General features: G+C 37.8%; 1 protein-coding gene across 1 annotated transcript in view; it reads right to left on the bottom strand.

Annotated features, from left to right (window-relative positions):
* TRDN (triadin) overlaps positions 1–23,068 on the bottom strand; it is a 229,340-nt gene that overhangs the window by 31,257 nt on the left and 175,015 nt on the right. Inside the window, exons 28-30 of the mRNA XM_063329689.1 lie at positions 18,800–18,829; positions 5,921–5,947; positions 4,416–4,463 (exon numbers count right to left, since the gene is read on the bottom strand). Of these exons, the coding sequence (XP_063185759.1) occupies positions 4,416–4,463; positions 5,921–5,947; positions 18,800–18,829 (105 nt within the window). The remainder of the gene's footprint in view (positions 1–4,415; positions 4,464–5,920; positions 5,948–18,799; positions 18,830–23,068) is intronic.

Raw genomic sequence — 23,068 nt, 5'->3', positions numbered from 1 at the left:
GTCAGGTGGGAATTGGGATATTTATTTTTGGATCTCTACACAGCCTAGTTTGGTTGACTTGAAATTTCCCCTTCTTGATCCTGTCATAGGTCTGCTCCCATTTTCTCTCTTTTCCCGTACCTGAATTCAAAACCCTCTCCTAACCCCTGCCTTTCAACATTCACATACATCACGACTTTTCTTTTTAAATATGTTTAAGACACATTCAGAATGTATTTCCCTTTCCTCTCCCTGATGGAAGCTGTTTACAGTCACATGCCTCTGGCCCCTTCCTTTTCCCCAAGACCTCTGTGAGGCATCAGATGCAAGCTGACAACGGCTGGGTGGAGGTCAGGTCGTGCAGGGATGTCTTGTCTCCTGAAGCCATTCAACTCATCTGAGTACTAGCTGGCTAGAAACCCCTCGGGGTAGTCTGTCTGTGCATGCACAAAGCTGCTTGTCTCCTGAACACGAGCAATGTTTCCAGCCTGGCAGTCAAGCTTGTTCTTAAACAAGATGATGGAGGGAGGTACTAGGAAGGCGCTGAGTGGCTGGAACCACCTGTGAATTATCTGATCCCTGGTTTATCCATCACTGTACCTATGTACCCTCAAACACAACCTCAAGAACTGCTGCTTTTGCGGGGGGGGGGGGGCTATTCCTCTGGAACCCTAATGTCCAAGTTTGGATACTAAATCCTAAATCTGCACTCCGACTAAATATAAGGATAGCACAGTATTTAGAAGGGCAGACTGCTGAGTGGTCTCAACACACGATATTTCCTTCGAATTTGGCATGTAACTTCCAGAGGATTTTTTTTCTGAGGGCAGAGAGCAGGTTTATCTTCTTCTCTGTGCTTATTTCTTTTTAACTTAGCTCTCTGAGATTCCCAGAGGTATACACTTGCGAGAGAGGCCTAAAAAGACATTTATCATATGCCAATAAATGGAGAGAAAGCCTCATTACTGTACAGTCCGTGTTTCTTGTCGATAACCCAGCAATATCCAGCAAAGCTATTGTGCAAGTATCGACATGAAACATACAGCGATTGTGGCTTGGGTTTTGTTTGTTTGCTTTGTTTGTTTTTTTTGGGTTTGTTTCTGGAAGGAAATCAGTACTGATGGGGGAAAACACAGGGAGGGATAAAGCTCCATGGTTACTGATCTTTCCTATTCTTTGGAAAGAAAACATAACCCTGCATTGCTATGCTTTTCAGTTGTTGTCTGGTAGGTGGCGATTTAATTTCTCTTCACTTGTATTAAGTTTAGGGCTTTTTTTGCCCTTACTCAGCTATTGTTATTGTCAGCTTCTTATGAAAGCTGTGAATTAAAAACTCTCGTCTCCGTTTCATTGCTCTCTGTGAAGCTAGAAATGTTTTTATAGCACAACCAGCAGCTTGAAGATGCAAGTTGTTGAGATAAAGTATCCTCTTTCTGCTCTTAGATAAGCTTTAGTATATAACAATGAATTTCACTAATTTAATTGGGGTGTTAAGTTTTCCATGTACCAATACACAAATAGCACCAGCATGCTGAATTCAAACATAGGCCTTGTAATATCCACTAGATTAATGACAAGTAAAGCTCAAATTTCTTTGGCTATTATCCCCACTCTTTTGAACACTAAATAGGATATTTTTGCTTTTTCTAATTCTGGTGAGAATTTACAGCAATTTTTGCTCTGTAACTCTAGGAGTCAATCAGATAAGTCTGTGAGTGGATGGCACGTCTGATCCACTAAAAAGTAAGGGAGGGATTTTCCTTTCAAAATGAATTCATTCCTGAGAGCAGAGTGTCTTGAACAGGCCAGTGGACTTGAATTTATCTGGGAAGAAATATGGTCATTCTTTGGTATTCATTCACCTACCTATTCCGCGACCTAACCACACAGTAACTATTTATCTGCTGATTCTACCGGAGAACACCCTCACCCGTTTCCTGGCAGATCTCCAGGAGGTGGCTCTATGGTTTTTTTCTCTGAGTTTCTAACCATTGGTCATAACCAGAAGGAAAACTGAAGGAGCAGATTATCAAAACTTAAGGACAGCACTCCCCACGAGGGAACACACTTCAAGACATCAGGAAGTTTCACAAAACCATTTCTGGTGAGGGTAATACATTGTATTTTATCAAGAACCAAAGAAATATTTCCAATTTCTCATGTACTTTTTGTTTATTGTACCAATAAGAGCCCGACAAAAAAAAAAAAAAAAAAAAAAAGAAAAGAAAAAAAAATTGATGACCTCATAAAGCTGGAAAAAATCCAAAATATTTTTTTTGTGAATATTTCTGAAAAATCAGATTTTTCTTCAGCTTTTGAATAAGCTGAAAGTTTAAAGTTCTGAAATCTTTCATCGGAGAGAATTTCTTTCCTCTGCAGAACTCTAGTTTTGCAGTACTACAAGCATAAATATTCATTTTTTTCCCCTGACGTATCTAATTTAAATGGAAAAATATAAAGCTGTAAATATTTCTCTGTGTATTTCAGGCAGTTTCAGAAGAATTACATCAGGAATGAATCTCTTGCTTTTCTTGCTCTCACACACATACACAAAACACCTTTAATTTAAACATTCCCCTACAGGATCTATATATTTTCTGAAATTCTCTAGTTTCTCAGTCATGTGATACTTCTAAGTCTGATGGCAGGAAGCATAGGAATAATAGTTTGAAGCTGCTCGGAATCAAGGTGAAAAAGGAGGGCACCGCTTTGTACAGAATGAGGCTTTTATAATTCAGTCTGCTAACTCAAGAGCACTCACTGGCACACAGCAGGCAGAAGCACTACTACCACCAGTGCTTGCAGATTAATACTTCCAGTCATCAACTGAAACTCAAAACAGCCAATGCTCTCCAAAGCAACCATTAATCTCCTGAGAAGAGATCTTTTATACTAAAGGAAATTTAGTTAGGGGTTGGTTTGGTTTTTTTCTTTTCTTTTTTCTTCCTTCAAGCATTTAGATGCCGAGAGCTTTAGTCTGGAATATACTACACTATACAGGAATAAGATCCTAATCTTTCCAATGTACTGGTTTGTGACGTGATGCTCTGATCTTTGCAAATGCCTCACAAGGGAAATTTATTTTTGTGCTGCTATCTGGATGAGATCAGCAGGACTGATTTCATTTTGCAGAAGAGATGAGTGGTCGTGCCACCTGGCTGGGCAACCCACTGTTTGGCCACCACCGAACCCTCTCAGGGCACACAGAGCTGGATGAGGTGGCTTCCTCACTAGGATGCTCCTGCCTTGGCTGAGCCCATCTGCACCTACCAGCTGCCTGAAGCTCTCTGCTAGCTACTAAGACACAAAAAGTAGTCAACGAGGCAAAAAGAAAAGCTAGGCCTCTGTCTTCAAAGGCTGCAGTGAGAAACATTGCTTTTTTCCCCTGCTGACTTAACCCCAGTACTACAACTTCACTAAATCACTCTTCTCTAAATTTTCTCTGAATCTCTATATTTACTCTAATCTCTAAACTTCACTAAATCACTCTCACTAAACTTCACTCAAGGCTTGTAGGAAAACTCAAAATGTCTATGAAAAAACTTACAAATAAAATATTGTATTATAAAAACAAGTGAGAAAAATAGTCAATGCAAAGGAAAAATTGTTTTCTTTCGAAAAAAAAGCAGGAAAAGAAACAATAAAAAAATGGCTGCCTGCTTATCACTGAACACATAAGGTTTTAAGTGGTTTATCTAATCACTTATTCATGAGGACTTCATCTTTATGTGAAGTTTAAACAGCAGCGCTGCCAGCAAAAGTCGATGGGACGCTGATACTTGCTCTTCCGTGCCCACTGCATCTGATAAGACATCTCAGGAGCGATGCAAGCAGAGCACCAATAGCTGAGTTTTCTATGAGGATATCTTTACTCTTGTTTCTTCACACCAAACCCAACTGTGGATCCCTGAGCGTCCTCCTCCTCAAAAAGCCTTGTGATGAGGCACAAAGCCCTGGTCTGAAAGGGGGGGGACCCCTGTCCTGCTCATTGCAGTCAGTTGTCGCTGGTTATTACTTACAGTTTATCTGAGTGCATAGTCAGCCCAAGATTATTTTTTTCAATTGTTCAGCTTTTGTTCTTCTGAGATTCAGTAACTGGAGGCTGCGTCTGTGCGGGCTGTCATGTACCCAGTGAGATTGTAGCTCCTCCTTTTTGGGGACCAGACTCACTTCATGTAACAACCGGTTTAGAGAAAAGGCTGAAATGGTGTAACTCCCAATAATCCTCTTTGATGTACTGAAAGGCAGTAGAGAACTCCTTCCCCAAACTCTGGAAAATGGGTTTTGCTAACACTTTATAAGCTGTACTGCACTAAGGAGAGTCACAGGAACTATGAAAGAATGCCTAGCTCAAGAAAGTCTCCCAGTTTTGCAAAACACACAAATTCTTATTAAATGGAGCCTGGAGTTACTGGAAATTAAATTACCAAACCTACCTGTCTTAGTCTGAGAGATAGCTTTTTCATGTTTAACGCGTGCATGCTCTGAAAAATAAGAAGAACGCCTACGTTAGAGGGCTTTTTAATTTTTAGAAGATTTTAGAAATAAAAGATTCTCTTTATCATTTCAAAAGATGCATTACATATTCACACTAGACTTGAGAAGAATTTTTTTATAAATATCTTTCTTCAGAAAAGGCGTTATTCTTTTTCCTAAAATATAAAAATAATACCAAAGAAAAATAAATGTTTACTTTATAATGTGGTTTAAGTAATCACAAAATTCCATTCTGTGTTTGTTAGAAATACCATAGAATTTCTAAAATTGTAAAATGCTTCCATGACTAATTTTGATTGCTATCACCTATCTTCTATATGGAAAATTTCTCCTTGATGTTTAATACAGAAATCATGGAAGTATTTTATTACAACAGTAAGTAGGGTTGTCTCATATAGAATGCCAAATAAAAGTTCATTATAGTGCATAAAAAAACCTCAGCTTTCCACATTTCTCTGTTAACCTGGATCCCATAGATATAATGTAAAGCAGTAATTCTCCAGGCTGAGAGAGTTGGGGTTGTTGAGCTTGAAGAAGAGAAGGCTCCAGGGTGACCTTCTAGCAGCCTTCCAGTATCTGAAGGGGGCCTACAGGAAAGATGGGGAGGGACTCTTTATCAGGGAGTGTAGTGATAGGATGAGGGGTAATGGCTTCAAACTGGAAGAGGGTAGATTTAGATTAGATATTAGGAAGAAATTCCTTACTCTGAGGGTGGTGAGACACTGGAACAGGTTGCCCAGAGAGGTGGTGGCTGCCCCATCCCTGGCAGTGTTCAAGGCCAGGCTGGATGGGGCTTTGAGCAGCCTGGTCTAGTGGGAGGTGTCCCTGCCCATGGCAGAGGGGCTGGAACTAGATGATCTTTAAGGTCCCTACCAACCCAAAACATTCTATGATTCTAAAAATAATAAATATTATACTGCATTAAAATATAAGCTGTATGCAATTTTTTGCTGTTTAAAAACAGTGAGATATCCAAAACCCAACATTATGAGACAGAAAAAAGAAAGCCCTGGAATTTCAGAGGAATGCCAAAAATATGTTTCATTCTGATTTATAGCAGCTAAATTTAAATTATGTAGCAAGTGAGGGCTGCAGCATACGGAGAGATAAATTGCCTGGATCAAGCCCTTCCCAGAGAATTGCAATGACCCTTCCTCATCTGTGTCTCCCTTAATGTCTTCCAGTGAGAAGCTGCCATGGAGGCAGAGGGCACAGCTGGATCTTACCCCAGCCTGGATTGGAAAACAGTTTCCATGCGCACTGGGACCTGTGAAACACAGCTGGTCCTGCATTACAGAGTCATGGAAAACCATTTTGATAAGTAAAAATTTCCTGTGAGCTTGCGTTGATGAATCTCATCTTTAGCTGCTAACACTTTGGCAACACAAAGGAAAACCTTCCTCCCTAAAAGCTGAAGTAACAATATTATCAACTTGATACTTACTGTTTTCGTGAGGTTTCTCTGAGGTAGCTAGAAGTAAACAAAAAAAAGGTGTATTTTAATATTTTTTGACTGTAGTGCAGGATTTGATGCATTTATTCATGACATTTGTAGACTGGTAAAATAAATGTTCAGTGAAATCTATATTAAAACGTGCAACAGTTAGCATTGCTTTACTTATACTACCCACCCCAACTGGGACACTTAGTTAAGGAACACAGACACTCTAAATTCCTCGTTTATCCAATGTTTGATACAAATACCCCTGGCAGGCTCTGCACCTCCTTGGTGGGCTGAGTCACCCTCTCTAAATGGTGACCATATATCAAGCCTGGGGCAGCTACCTTGCTAAGTGAGGTGCTCAGTTCAGTGCCCACTGAGAGACAGCACAGCTTCAGACCACGAGGTGTCTGATACTGGACCAAGCCAGGTAGATAATTTTAGGTTGAGTGAGGAAATGACAGCTCGGGCAGTCTAAATGTAAGAGTCCCTAACAATTGCACCTGCTCTAGTGAAGTCAATGAATTTCAGATGGATTCAGTGATACTCCACGGAGCAGAAGGATGTATATGAAAAGGTAATTAACGTAATCAGGACACATCTAAAATAAAGGACTCGGCATTTCAGTGTTGCAGCTCCTAAACTTTGTGCTATTTAATTTTCCACTTTTTTTCCAGAATAAACAGATGAGGCAAAACTGAAAACTGAGCTAATACTTTCCATGGACCTTAAGAGAACTTTTCTCAGGTAAAGCCAGAGCTCAGGGAGCTTTACCCAATGTCACTATTGGTGCTACAGAAGGAACTGAAATGCCAAGGCCTAGCCCACCAGATGGATTTTTCTTCTTGACTTTTGCAAGACAGCTGTTGTTTTTAAGAGAATAAAGGCCCTACCACCTGCATGTAGCAGTTCGCTGTGTGTGAAAAGAGTATAATCCCACGGAGAGATGCAGCAGTGCTGGGAAGGAGCTGCCTCTGCAGGCCCAGCACCACGAGCAATAATTCTGCTGCTGCGAGCTCCTGGGCTGTGGTTCGCTGAGCTCCCGAGCCCCCACTCAGGGCAAAAACGTAAGTAACTGCTGTGCAAGTGGGTTTTTGTTTTGCTTGTTTTCCCAAATCGATCCTATTTTTTATCCAGTCTCTTATTTAATCCAAGTTGCTGATGTGCATTTAAGGAGACAGCAACTGGTGATGGTGTGCAGAGCAAAGCAAAAATAACAGAACATTTTTGGGGTGATAGAGACAAAAGATACAAATTAAGGGTATATACTTGCTCCTAAGTGAGGAACCAGAAAAAAGAAACAGCAGAAAAACAGCGATCCTATGACAAATCCACATTTGTTATCTTTATGTGCATAAGAAAAACTTCTTGTAAATTTAGATTCAATTGTTTTGCCTAAACACACCCAAACCCACAAAATATAGTTTCCTAAACCTAAAGCTTAAGGTAAATTCTTTTGTAATTGAGCATCCATGAAGTATGTCTGACACTTGAAGAGGAAAAAGATTTTGTATTGTGTCAAAAGACATAGCGAGATAAGCTCATCTAGCTATGAATTTCAATTTGAAAAAGGAAATTCATGGCAAATATTAAAAAAAAATCTGTACTTCAGGGGCTGGTATAATGACTTACATAACTATCACAAAATTTTGTGTCACATAACACTTTCAGTAGCCACCGACAATGATCACACCTAGGCCACATATGAATAGTATTCATTTAAAGACTTTACTGACACTGCTTAATGAATTCTACAAACAAGCTTTTGTTATAGCACACTTAGATCTGCAATTTGTTTTAAAACACTAAAATCCAAACAAAACCATTGCACCTTAACGTTCTGGTGAAGCCAGTTCAGTTATTTTCTTTTTTTTTTTTTTTGCTAGTGAATGAGTCATGGAGAATGTTTAAAACATTAGGAAGTCAGTCCAGGTCTGGTCCCTCAAATCTAGGAAGGTGTCTGTGTTGCCCTTGTCCACATTGTGGCAGTATTAATTACTCAAACTCATATAGTGTTAGTATCCAGCCAGAGTTTGAACACTGAGATTATTGCTACCAGAGCTTTGCCTAAAAACTCAGCTGCCTTTTTTTTTTCTGGCATAACACTCAGAAATATTTCTACCTCGTATTTTGATGAAATAATGAAGATCATCTAAAGTTAAAAATTTTTACAGGATGTGTTGGTTATTCTAGAACATATCTATATTTTTTGGAAAAAAACCCAAAATGAAATTTTGAGATGGTCTTTGAGCCATAAAGATAAACTTTTATGTTTTGACAAATCTGATAACTATAATTTCAGTCTATTCAATATTAACCCTATCTTCCTTACGTGTCATATTATCTCATCAAAGATGTAATTCAAATGACTCAGACAATAAACAGAAAATTGAAAAATGAAATCCCAAGACCCTTAGTTTCATTTTTACAGTATCACCATTGTCTATAACACAGATACCCTGATTTTTGTTCTACTTAGTGAAAATAGGAAGAAGATAAAAGCTAAATATCAATGAGCTAGTCAGACTTTCCGGAATACTTAGTGATCTATTATATGGTACTTAACCTAAAGGGTGAGAAATGAAAGGCTGTACTCTGCTGCTCTCACTCATTTCATGTAGTACCTTGCACTGAAAGTAAAGCAGCTCTATTTAAATTTTGTGTTTAAATAATATTTTGCCTAGATAATGCCCAGATAAGCCATGAAATTCCATGCTGCAAAATGTGCAGATGTTGAAAATTTTCACAATTTCAAAAAGTGACTGGGCAAATTAGAGAAAAATCTATCAAGTGCTCTTAAACATGAAGATACAGTTTCTGGCTCAGGAAGTTTCTGAGCTGAGATTGCAAGAGGTCACAAGGCGATTTCTGTGTGGCTGTTTTATTCCTGTACTCTTCCCTAGGCGTTTGATGGTTTGGCTATTGGTGGAGAGAGGACGTTGGATTAGATGAACTCTTGGTCTCACTTCAAACAGCTGTTCTGACGTTATTGACTAACAAGACTACATGTTGGGTAAATAACTGCTTGTTGTTCACAATGTTAGAAGAGTCCTAAGTATGTATTTCATCTTAATTTATTCAACAATTAAACTATATTAAGAGAGGGAAAAGGGTCAGATTCAAATCTAAAGAAAACAGATGGGTCTTTGATGAAATACCTGAAGGTACATAAGATCTAAACCAGATCAATGAAATTACCTGGTTCTAGCCTCAGCAAAAGCATTTCTGAAATTTCTTTTGTGTCATTCTGAATTAAATTTGGTAACTGGCCTTGGTAGTTATCCTGCTGTTTCTCACATTCACTTCAAATTTTCTTTGACTCTCACCTGTTATTCTGAATGCCATAAGGGTATTAATTATATATGGCATATTTTTGTAAATTAGCTTCTGATATGGGTTCAGAAAAGAAATACTCTGGTTTATTGAACCATAAATTGGTGAGGCTAAAAGCAGAACATGCTTTTTGATTATAACATGTCTATTTTCCATCTGGATAACAATCATTTGCTGTTCAGACAGCAAATATATTTGTGAGTGTGCACACTGTGTAAGAAAGGAATATGTCATGCAAGAAATGAAAACAATGCCAGAATTACTTGTTTTAGTGAAGAATAACAAAATAATAATACATTGTAGCTGAGAAAATTATTTCTAATTGGATAGTCACATGTGTATTATAAATAAGAAAGTTACTTTCCATTTGGCTAAGTAAGAGCCTGGTTCATCTCTCATTAAAGAGAGAACAAAGACTCTTTAACGGGATTTGGACTGGGCATTAGACAAACACACCCATGACATTAATCTCTAACACCATTACAGACCAAAAGAGGAATCAAGATCAACAGGAGTCTTTTATTGGAATTCTCAAGATTTGCGCCTTAACCTTCCAGTTTATATGTCATGAAAAAGGATAATCTTTGATTTCCTTATTCAAGCTAAGTCAGTCCATTCTCCCTGAAAATGAGCTCTAGACAAACTAACAATTTGGCCCTTAGACAAACTAATGGACATTCCTCCTTCAAAATTCAGTGGGAATATTGTAGTCTGCAAGAGCTTAAGATGCCACAACATTCTGCCTAATCATCAATGTGCTTTTAATTTAAAGTTGAATAAAACAGTTTTATTGTATCCAGTGCAAGGTTTTTCAGACTGTGGAGCAACTCTGTTATCAAAAAGTAAACCAGAATAAAACATATTCCTTACATTGGGCCAGTTCGGAATGTCTCAGATCATAACAACTTTGGAAAGAAAAGATGTTATTAGGATTTATCAATCTGTCCAAGACCAGCTCCCTGCCTTTGTGAAGTTATTGTCTGTACTCTTTGTCATTCAAAGGAGAAGTCAAATATTCCCACAAGTTTTCTAGATCAGCAGACCTGATCCCTCAAATCTGCCTGTGTCCTCTTCAAGTCCTGCTGGCTGGCTGAGCAACTGGCAGACTGACCATGTAGAAAGAAGTCTAATGAGCATATGTCTAAAAAAATGATTCCCCACAAAGCAGATTAGCTGCAAAAAGATGGCTTGTTTGGAAATTGCCTTGACAGTGTATTGCCAATAGTTACCCTATGGATGGGTCAAAGTAAAGAAAGCAAGAAGAGTGTGGTGGTGCTGGTGGCACAAATAGAGGCAGCTGGTGTATGATTATTTTAATGTGTATTCTGTGCAAGCCTTGTCCTTACAGATCTCTTAATTCCCTACAGCATCCACTTTACATTTCTGATTACTTCAAAACTACCATTTTCCAAGATATTTTCCCAGGTTTCTACACATTAACGAAGTATTATTCCAAATTAACATGACAGGTATGAAAAACTAAGTGATTTATCTAAGACTATCTGGAATGTTTGCAGGGAAGCAGAGAACTTGAGCTTCCAGCTAGTGCTCTCACTCTTATTCATTACCAGGGAGTGCTTGTCTGTGCAACACCACACTCCGCCTTGGCCCACTGTTTCAGCAGCACTCTTGTGACTAATGATGACAACAGGGTAAATGGTTAAGGCAAACCCTCCTAAAATGCCATGGTTTGCCGTTATAATTAATAATTAAGGATTAACCGCTGATATTAGAGCCTGTAATATTCAGGCTGTAAAATTCACTTGCAACAGACTGATCTTTCTATTGCCAATTTCCACCAAAAACCTGGCGTTGCTCTCACAGTTCATTCTGCTTTATTTCCATTACCCGAGCAGCCTGATCCAAGATATCTGCTTGTATACAGTTAGCACGTTTGTGTCCTTGCTGTTTGGTTTGCCTTATACCTCAGGGCTTCATAGTGAAGAATGAGCTGACTCTTGGTTTTGGCGGATTTTGCTGTTGTTGTCTAGATCAACTTGTTTTTGAAGACTTATTTTTAACTGGCAATTCAAGAGTACTTTATATAACTGAGAAAAACAAAAAATAGTTCAGAAAGAGGAGGGAAGGGAGAAACTTTAGCATGGGGTAAATATAGTAGATGTAGCAAAGAAGTACAGACATTTCCAACATTTTTAAATGATTTTTAATGAGAGGAATTGCTTCAACTTGAATTTGAGATGCATGCCTATAGGGAGCATCAGTAATGATCCCAGTCTTTCTCTGTTTCCCAGTTTGTCAGTTAAACAATAGAAATGCACTGGGAAATGTAAGTCTTGTTGAAACAGCAATCTTGCATGATAGCACTGAAAGTTAATGTCTTTAAAGCACTCTAAGTCCTAAAATCCCAGGAGGACAAATCTTCCATCGACGGAGCTGGAAAGAATAAAATTTCAGTCAAATGTAGATGAGGTACATGTGCTGCATTAATGCACTTCATCTTTAGGCACGTGTGGTGATAGACCTGAAGAGCTTCCTCTCAATATCATCCTCAGCTTCTGACGTTTTCATGTGCTCTTCCCTGGAATTATGGGATGGGAACATACAGATGAGGGAGAATATGCTTAACAAGCTTTCACTTTTATCAATATCAGTTTTACATTTACGTATAGCTAAGGCAAAACACAGCCAAGCTCAGGCCATGCTTTATTGCAACAGAAATGATTGACTCATAAAGGGTAACTGAGTGAAATCGGGCAGACTGAGGTTGTAGAACATTATAGTGATGACATTTTTTTCTGAATATTGAATTTAGTTTATGTAAAAGTAGTGTTGTTCACCTTTATGTATAAACAATTGGAGCCAAAAGGAGCACCTCTTGACGATGTTATTATTCATTAATATTTGAATCTTCAGTCTATTTCATAATGCCTGCTATTTGTGAAAGGTGCCAAACTAACACCCTGGGTCCAGGTTCCATGCAAATACTTCTTTGTTGAGCTCCTTCTTAACTATGACTGGATCTGTAAAAGTACAATCATAGCTGAATGTATACATTCTAGAAAAGAAGAATTTTGGAGCAGTGATTAGTTGATATTATGAATGGAGAACAATAAAAAAATAATTAGCTTTTGAAAAGATGGACTTTTCCCAGCGTGCTACCCAAATTAATATGGTGATTAAAGCAGAGGGCTAATGACTAACTTCTAAGGCAGAACATCCTTAACCATCTTCGTTCCTCATGAAACGCTGATCACTGTTTTTGCTTTAATTACAACTTTGTAACAGCACATTTCTGAAAATGATGTCTGCATAGATAAAAAAGGAAATGAAGATTGCCACTAAAAGAACTGTTAATTCTGGAATTGCATCTGAATAGAATACCTCTGAGCATTCATTTGCAGACATCTTTGCGCAGAGGAATAAAGTGATAGTTTATCCCATGGGGAAATTTTTAGCCAATTAACCAAGTGTTATATGGCTAACCAGGTGTTTAAGCATATTATGCTGATTGACAGGTGAGAGTGTTGCTGACATGATGCAAATACACATGTATTACACCTAACTTATAGTAACAACACAGACCACCAATCACACAGATCACTCTTTCTTCAGAAATCACAGCTGTTTCATAATCATTAAAATACTAGTTTAGCTGTCTCCATTTATTGGTAGCAGGGGCTGAATAAATCACTGTTGTACTTTAAGGCAAGTAAGAATGATTAACACAAGTTGTAATCATTACTGCAATTGAAATGCTATGACAGATCTATCAATATGAATTGTTTTGCAGGTTTGTTGTTACTTAAGACATACAGAAAAGTATCATCTCAATTTTACCTTGAATGGAGTACAAAGGTGTAACCAATGACAAGGTTTAGATTAAATCCTGTTGAGAATAAAATTCTGGGTATTTTTTTAAAAAACATGGATGCAAGTTTGCATCATTAGTTTTACATGTCTCAACTATGAATACACTGAAAACAAGGTGCTAGAAAGCTAAACATGGAATTTGCAGCTTAATGTTAAGAATTCCAGATTAAATATTTGCATTACCCCCTCTAAGTTCAATGAGAGTGTATACTCAATCAGCTATTGAGAGCCATAAATGACTTCCTGCTTTTTTTCACCTTTCTTCTCTTTCGATGTCAGATTCTTAAAAGAGAAAAATTAACTAAAGGTTTAGGGAGAGTTCTCAAAATAATTCACAACAAACTATCCTGATGTTCATTTCAGTTTGTTTTCTATTTTTGTTACTAAGCCTAAACTATGTTCTTTGTATTAGGCAAGTCAGAAGTACGGTTATCTCCAGGGGGACAATTCTTTGCATTCTGACAGATATATAAGATTTACAGATGAAACACTTTCTGCAGATGCTTATTTCTCTCACTCTGAAGTGAGACTAGGGTGAATAGCTTCAGTGTAGATGACTAATTTAGACATCTGAATTTGTATGAGTTAAAGTTTCTTAATGATTAAGTTCATCTGAGGATCTAAAAAAGTTCTTTAAATTTATGAATTCATTGAAAACTGTTGAGCTTGCTGCACTCACGATTCATCTGTCTACTTTCTACTTATATTGACTGGGTACTCTGGAGGGTGTTTTCTGGTCATGTCTTATCTTAACTGAAGTATCTGCAACATGTAAAGTACTTGAACCTGATCCCTCAAGATCTGGCCATCACTTAACAGAGGTTGTACAGATCACTAAGTCTCATAACGCTGCAAAATGGACATAAATTATTTATAACCCCCAAGATAGTTGAGACAAGGTAAACAGAGATCAAGCAAATTTCAGCTAACTGCTGTAGACTTTTTAAAGCATTTTCCGTATTTCATGCAAATTCTCCATTCGTCAATATTCCTTGAAAATGCTGGGGGGTTGATGCTTCAGCGTGGGAAGTCAAAGGTCACCAATGTATGGCCAGTCATGTATTAAATGACAAATATGTTTAGGCAGGAGTGGATTTACATTGAAGAATACCTTGTCTGTAGTTTAGAGCCCTCATAAAGTGTTTGGTAAAAATGCCTTATTTAGTTCTTAATCTGATTCAGGAAGGCGATGTTAACTACCGGCTTGAGATCCTTTGGGCTCCATCTTGTGGCTAATTCAGTGACTGTTACCTCTCGAGGGAGATGCCTACCTTCAACCACAGCACTGCTAGTCGAAAGAGCATAGTAGCATGCTCTTTCGTACATATTTTCTCATACATAATACTGAATTTTTTACACTATTTTAAGAAATGCTATTAAAAGTATCTTTACTCTTTTTTTTTTCTCTGTTTAGGAATACACATTCTATTAGGGGGCTGTGTAATACACTTTGCAGTTATAGAATTAGGTAGACCACTTTCCTATCCTTTGAGGCATGTCAGAAAACTACATAATGAAGGTGTGGTTCATTTTTCACCAGTGGCATTTCCAGATGAGCAGAACTCCCACTGCTATGACCATTTGCTTTATGAATAAGAAGGCTGTCTTCCAGTTTTTCCGGTCAAATACAAAATGAAGCAGTTCTGAAATGCATTGTTGCCCAGTTCTTTTTCAGTTTGGAAAGCATCTTGATTTTTATATACATTGAAAAGGGACACTGCTGTGCCTTGGCCAGTTCATAGCCCACTCTGTATGCAGAACAGCAGTTTCCAAGCGATGCGTGGAATACCATTACCATTAGGTAATGCTCCTTTACCAGACTGGCAAAAATATGTAGTTTGCGTTTATTGGGAAAAGGTCAAAATGTGATCCTGCATGCTCTCCTGTCAGTTTATTATTGCCAAAATTTGTCAGATGAATGTGGTTTTCGGCATTCTATAAACTAATAAGTGAATTTAAGAGCAAGCTGCTGGAGCAATAATGCCGAAAATCAGAACAGGAGTCATGTGATTGACAGGCAACTAGCTTCCACATCTCACTAGCTTACAAGTACTCATAACATCTAATTGTACACAGTCCATATAGGACATGAGATTCCCAGAAAACCACTACTCTGAGTTAGATGCGCAGTCTAGCTTGCTCTCAGAAGCAAGACAGAGCCCTCTGTTTCATTCATCAGCCGTAGGGACCCTGGAGAAACCAACTTCCTGGCAACTCAGGTTTGTGATTCACTTTAAACAATGAGATGGTTCTTCTTACACCTGTGCCTGTGGATGCATAACCCATAGGGATGATGTGATGGTTAAATCCTGTTTGGATTCACTAGAATCACAGAAGTAATGAATCTTCAGGCAAGCTTTCCTGAGGCTGACCTGGAGGGAGAACTTACTAAGCTTGTTAAGGTTGCTTGCTTGACATCCCCATCTCAGTCCATACCCTCTTTAGTGAGAAATCAATAAGGAGATGAGAATGAATCAATAAGAAATTCCATTTTATACAGAAGTAGGAAACCTTGAAATTGGCTTTAATCTGGTTCCATTTCACACAAAGTATTTTTTTAATTCTCTGTGATTATGAAATATTTTTTAAATGTACAAATACTGTTTCGGTTTAAAAATATTGACATTTCTTTCCTTTAAAAAGGGCACGTAAAACTGAAAAAATGATGAAATATTTTGGTGTTACAGCTCTTTTCATTGTTTTCTGGAGGTGCCCTGAATCTAATGGGCTTTATCTCACATCACCAATACCTGGGTCTATTGTAATTCATTTGAATCCCTGCTTGCAGTGCTTTGAATTATGAATGAGCGCTAAAAATTTTAGTGTACTGGCAGCCAGATTCGCTCTTGGGGATTTTAAGAAGTGCCTTCCTCATGCAAAGGGTTGCTACCTCTTGCCCTTTAGGAACTGACAACTTTTTAACACATTTCTATGACAGCTTCTCTACCCCACACACGTTGAAAGAAGGCATAACATGATGCTGGAAGCTGAAGCTGACTATTTTCTAGGACTACGGTCACAAAGTCTTAGCGAGCTAACCTTTCAAATAGAAACGGTTAATGTATAAATTGTGCTTTAAGGTTCTTGTTAGTATCACTCATATTTGGAGAAATCAGTGAAATATGTAAGCTTCCTCCATCTTAATTTTTTTCTTTTCTGTCTCTTTCAAACTCCTTCATGTCTGATTTATGCTCTGCGCAGAATGTACCGTCGATAGAAAGTGTCATTCCATCTTCTTCTCTTCCCTTTTTATGATGTTTTGCCACTCTGTATTCTCATTATTCTTGTTTTTCTAGGAAAGGGATGTGTATTTGAATAAGCAGAATAATTGGAGAAAGCTTTGTATACAGTACAGGGCATATGTGCTGCATGATTCGCATGAGAGACGATAAAGTGGTGTCTGAACTGTGCATGCTACTACCACAATATATTTTGGATAATGAGCCAGTCAATTTAGAGCACTGCCTGGCTACTTCTATTGTTTTGGCAGCTGGGTAAAAAATACTGTCTCCTTAAGCAAAACCAGCAAACATTGCTCCTTTTTACTACAAGTTAGAGGAATACACATGTAGCCTGGAGCAACTTTTGATGACAACCGAATAAGTAGAAATAAATAAACCTGATGATTTGGGGAGTTAGCTATTAACATGCAATATTTTCTGTGTGGGGCCTGCACAGAGTGTGAAGCCAGATGAGAAAGCAAAAGCATGGTATGTTCATGTTTGGGAAGAGGCCTTTTTACTTCTCTCCAGTTGGACATTTTAGTGTATATCTACTGAAGACGGTAACATTACTGAACCAGTTTTCCTTAGTTACTGGAAAATTTCTTTGGACTACCATGTTTTTCACTGCAATCACTACCTTCCTTGATGACAATGTTGGTTATGGTCTCAGAAAACCAGAGGGAAGTTTAGTCCAAAATTAAAAAAAATTATTGTATCAGAAGAATGACCAAAGCTGACTTTCATTTTGCACCTCCATGTTTCTGTGAAGTAGGTTGGTGGTAATAGGCAGGATGAGGTATACCCTGCCCTGAGCCAAGTGCTTGAAAGTATCCTACCTATACTTGTTGGCAAAATCCTTTCAATGAATTAAGAAACCAGAGGAAATTATTTTTTAGCAGAAAATATAAAAAAAAGAAAATGAAATGGAAAAATTGAACGAACTTCAAAGAATGTTAATTAAAAATGCATTTTTAATCAATTTTGTTGGAGAAGATTATGGTTAAAGAGGAAAAAAATCCTAACCTATGAAAAATGAACCAAGTGCAAGCAGTAGGTATTTCAACCAAATTCCCTTGATGTTCTTCCGTAAATGAATGGACTTGTGGCAAGGCTGACAGAAGTAGCACCCTTAGCAATTACCTCACTCCTTTCTTTCCATTAAGGATGTAACAGTCCATGTGATAAATTCAAGGCTGTGAACACAGCAGGCATTTTGATGCCTGAAAACCAATGGCTGTAAGTGTAGCTGCCAATTTTCTGATTGCCCCTGCTTCATGTGCTGCCTTTCATGCCTCAGCTGTTGCAAATTAATCTTTGGACAAAATATCCTTCTTGATACCTATAAAGCATGGTTGTTTTTGATAACCAAAATGAATTTTATTATTCTGTTAAACACATGAGGTGAAATTTTTACTCCAGTGGAGTGAATGGGAATTTTGCCACTACCATCAGCACAGCCAAGATTTCACTCGTGAGCTGTTAAAACAGTTGAGACTATTATTTTTTTCCAGTTCAGTTAATGACTCTGTATAGGGATAACAGAAAAAATAATAAATGAACAGGATTGAAAATATCTTCATGTATAGACAGCAAAGGTTGGCTTCATCGTTCAACTATGTGAACTGCAGAATTTCCAAACTTTTTTGAAATGACAAAAGTCACTCCCTCCACCCCCCGCAAAATTAACTGTCCTATCAGTAAACTTCAGAAATAAAGAGCCATTTTTTTATGATTTTTATGATACTAAATGTCAAATAATCCTCTGAAATCTATGGAAGAGTCCTGGAAGTGTTCCCAGTTCAGTAAGCAAGATATGGATTATAAAGCAAATAACCAATAAGGTTGAATAGATTAAAGAAAAGTATTACCTTAATGCTGATATTTCATTATTTTTGCAGTTGAAATAAAATTGTCAAATTACAAAAGAATATTTCAACTCAGTGAATCTTATTCTGAAAGACAACACTATAAATGGATGTTTAAAATCTGAAAAATCCAATATATTTATTTTTTACCATTTTAAGCAATGTTTTACGTTCTGATTCAGGGCAAATTTTTCTACTAATCTGTTACAATACCAAAGAATGACTTCAGCAAACCTTACATTCATGCGACATATAATCTGAAAAGAGGAAATTAAATGTCCCTAGGAAAGCACCTTCTGCAAAGAACAAACAGCCAGGTCAGCATGCACGGCGCACTGCAAGTTTTGTTCTCCTTGACAAATCCTATCATGGTAACAAAAGCCTTTCATTTTCTTCCCAATCAGAACGACGAAGTGTCTGATACTGGGCTGTTTTGGCCTGTGGTAAAAAGGAGCTAACAATACTGGAAATGACAACTGTGTTATCACAGTAGGAGTAGATAAAGCCAGCTGATGGTAGCACATGAGGTGGTGTATGTCATCGCAATTGTATCACTGAATGAAAGAAACATTTCTCACAGCGGTCACAGCCTGAAAGACACTTCAGCAAAGGGAAAATAATTGATTTACCTTTCTTTTCCCCTTCCTTTTTCAGCGCAGCTGAAATGGAAACAAAAATACTGTATTTTCACATCCAAAGTTATAACATGTTATATTAGAAAAAAAGAATTCAAACTCCTATATATGAGACTTCTGTGTTGGTATCTCAAACCATACATATATTATGTAATATAAGAATAGATTTGTTTGCCAGACGAAAACGTTAATAATCAGAAAGATAAAGTGTTTCTTCACAGACACCCGGCTCTGCTATTGATGAGAGCAAGTTCCAGCTTTCTACATTCCCACACTTAACTTCAGTCACAGTCATCGTTCCTCCCAGACACTAATACTGGGACATACGTGTACAGAGTGGGTATTTCAGAATCAACAATGAAAAAGGAGGATAGATTGGAATGGGAAGGCATGAAAGGGTAAGGAGAGGCTAGAAGAAGGTTATGAAGCATCATCTATTTTAGAGAAATTTGTGCTTTTTTTTTTTTATTTCAAAGCTTGTAGTGATAAACAAATGCATAAAATAAGAAGCAAAAAACCACCTGAAGTCATGCTCAGGTTTCTAAGCCTCTGCCTAACATAGGGAATTACAAGACTTGATAATGCATCAATCCCACCTCCAAATCCTACAGCATGAGTTTTGTGGGAAAGAACATTGGATAGAAACTGGAAGGACACTGCTGCATATTCCCCGTCTTTACTGTAGGGCCTCTTTAAGTACTGGAAGGCGGCAATTAGATGTCCCCAGAGCCTTCTCTTTTCGAGGCTCAACAATCCCAACTCTCTCAGCCTGTCCTCACAGGAGAGGTGCTCCAGTATCTGATAATTTTTGTGGCCCTCCTCTGGCCCTGCTCCTACAGGTCCTGTCTTACCTAAGTCCATTTGAAATCCATGCACCCATCCTATATTTATAGGTCTGAATCTTCTAAAATGAAATCACAGATGTCACTTTATTCTGAAACATGTCGGCCAGGAGTGGTGGTAGTAAGCCTCTGCCTTAGGCTAGCTTTTGTGGGCAAAAGAAGACAGAGGAGTTCAAATTCAGAGCTCTTCCACCCCAGAAAAAAGCAAATGTCACCAGGCTGTATGAACAGACCTGATGTGTCGCTGGAACTGGAAAGGAAACAAGCAGAAGCAGCGTTTTGCCCTTCCTTTGGAGAATGTGCCCCGGTGCAGGACAGAAATCAAGGGTCATGAGGCCAAAGGCAGGAATAGGCACGGTTTCAGGTGTTTGCATTTTGGATTTGGGTGCTGATTTCTGCCTCTTCAGTGTTCTTAAAATGAAAAGTCCTTTTATTTCAAACTGTTAGTACATTTGGATAAAACATCTCAAAAAGGAAAAGGTTAAACCTGAAATTACTGAAATGCTATCTATCAATGGCCTGTGGCAGAAAGAGGATTCCGATTTCAAAGATTTTTCAAGGTTCCTGCCACTTATTCTCCTTTGAAAATGAAATAAGTTTTTACTATCTCAAGAATGTACCCAGCAGTGGAAAAAAGTCTTTATGCCTAGAATTAGTGAAAATTAAGCACAAGGTTTCCAGGAGCTGGTCCTCTTTGCAAGCACTTTGCTTTCATAGGTGATGTGGATATCAAAGCTGTGAAGTGCGCCTTTCACAAAACTTTCATTACAGACGATTTAGTGTTTTTCCCCCAGAAGCTGATATAGAAGCCTCAGTGGCTTTCGAAAGGCATACTTGCCACTTGAAGCATGTTGGAGGAACTCCCAAATCATCAGAAACCCCAAATATCAAGACTCTGTGTAGGGCTTGTAAGTTAACGTGCACTGCACCTCTGGGCTCCTCCTGACTTCAGTCCTGCCAGTTTATGGGATGTGGCTGACAATACTTCTGGTCCCAAGGCAAGCTCAGGCAGAGCAAGGTCCGTCTGTGCCTGCCACTGCATTTATGGCTAGCTATATTTCTGTTATTATGCTATTATATCCTGTTGTGACATCTATTTGAATTTTCACCTTGGCCACGGTTTATCTGAGGGAATGTACTGTAAATACTCGACAAATCTTAAGAGACAGAAGAGACCTCATTCCGACTACTGTTGCCAATAGCACTGCTCTGATCAAATCCTGCTATTCAAACTTAAAATGACAAGGAATAAATGAAAAAGAGCACAAACACCATAATTTGCATTGCTCTTTCAGAAGCTGAGAAATGTGTTTGTATCTGATATGCAGCAAAAAGATGGATAGATTAGCCAAGGAATTTGGTCTACAACTGATAAAAAGCCAGATTACCTGTTGAGAACAAACATGAGTAATATATTGTAGCTCGGCAAGGAGGGACATGAAATAAATTACTGATGTAGTAGAAAATGTGATGCTCAGATATGAGAGATGCTCTTGGCTGTGTTCTTTTCTACCTTGATTATTTGGAGAAAGAACAAATTCTTAAGCCGACTTTATTTGCACTGTACTAATGAGAGGTATCATCTAGCTCTTGAATTAGGAATTTGTACCTACAGACCTGTTCAAAAAGGACTGTATTAACAGCCTTAAAACCACAGTGACTCCATTTCGCCACCTGTCTTCTTTCCTAGACCTATTCAAATCCAATTATACATTTCCAGTTAACATAGTTATCATATGAAGCAAAATATGTTTAACCCATATGTTTATTCCCATTTCCAGGGATCATGAATGCAGATTGACAACTGCTCTAGAAGCCAGAACTGAGCACCAACATCTTTTATGTTTTGGGAATGGGGGAAAATAGTACCTTTATGAACTAGACCTATGACACGCTTTATTCCAAAATTTTTCAGCGGGGTGGGAAACAAAGGTAAATTTCCAGTGGTGGAAAGGTCACAAAAATGTGTCAATATAGTAAACACTTCATGGAAGGGGAAAAAACCATCAGCTTCAGGATCGTTGTATTGTTTTTAACTTGTATCAGAAACTTGAATCTAGGTCACCAGCAGTCCTTTAATCCCATAGATAGTGATGGTTCTGAGGGACTTGTTTCTGGCTGTTCAGCAAACAGAAACATTTCTGAAATCTTGAAAAAGTCTTGAAAACAACAAAAATCTTGAAAAAGCTGTTTTCTACTCAACAATAGTCCATTCCCTGTAGCTTTATTACCCAGGAGTAGCCAGGAACAGGTAAATACTGTCAAAGTGATTTCTTCCACAAATTCACCTGTTAAATTCACCTTGCTTATAACAAGCAATTGGTTTCCATCCTGATACAAGAAATTTAACTCCCTTTCTAAATTTACAATAATTAATTATGAAAATTTGGGCTATGAAAACTACATTTACATAAAGATATCCAGTTTCTCTGTGGTGTTTTTGAAGAGCCCTTGACTTAAATTTGTGATCTTCAATGTTATGATAGTGCTAATTAATCTCAAAGGTAATCTGAATCTTTCCCATTTCTCTTTCCATGAGACTATTGTTGCACTTTCCTAGCCTGCTCCAGTACTATATTATCAGGTAAGAATTCTGTACATAACGCTCCAGAGAAGATGCGTCTGATTTACACAATGACCTTAGAAAACTATATGCACTGACTTGTCTGCAGTAATACTTAAGTCCTTTCCTGAATTTACGTAGTTAATTTAGAGATAAATTCTTCTTTAATATTTTTCCTCCAGTATATATTACATTCCATTTATTGACTCTAAATTTTCATTCCCATCATGCTGTCCATTCACCTTGTAAATTCAGTGTATAGCAGCCCCTTCTGATCCTGAATTCTTTAACTAATATTATGTCTACTGAAAAATTCATTACATTACTATTTCTATCTTTTCCTGTTAATTAAGGAATATAACATGAGTCCAGACATGGAATCATAAGCAATTATTCTGTAAACGGGCTGCAAGATGAAAATGGATCAATTGCTCTCTGCTTCCTAATCAGATATTTATTTTCTTCAATACTGAGCCTCTTAGGCAGCAGCTATTTATTTTCTGCAGTAATTCTTATACTGGAACTTTCCAAAGCCCTATTTAAACCACCCCATAAAGGCTGTGATTATTACTTTATTAAGATATTCAAAATACTTATTACAAAGGCATAATTTCCTTTTGCAGAAACCATGCAGCTTAGATCTCTGTCACATGATTTCCCAGATATTTGGTTTTGTTCTGACTTTAATTATGATGTCACCAATTTTCTGACTGATTTTTAAATCTCCGAAGAACCCTAGAACAATTTAAAATATTGTATTTGCCCTGACACTGTGAGACAGGCAGTTACTGATTTAGGTGAAGTTGGTGGAAGTTTTGTCTAAGTTCTTACACTTATTTTGGTTATAGACATGGAAGT

Source organism: Chroicocephalus ridibundus, chromosome 3, assembly GCF_963924245.1.
Source record: "Chroicocephalus ridibundus chromosome 3, bChrRid1.1, whole genome shotgun sequence".
NCBI classification, from domain to species: Eukaryota; Metazoa; Chordata; class Aves; order Charadriiformes; family Laridae; genus Chroicocephalus; species Chroicocephalus ridibundus.
The sequence above is the reverse complement of the archived record's forward strand: the minus strand, read 5'-3'. Positions and strand labels throughout refer to the sequence as shown.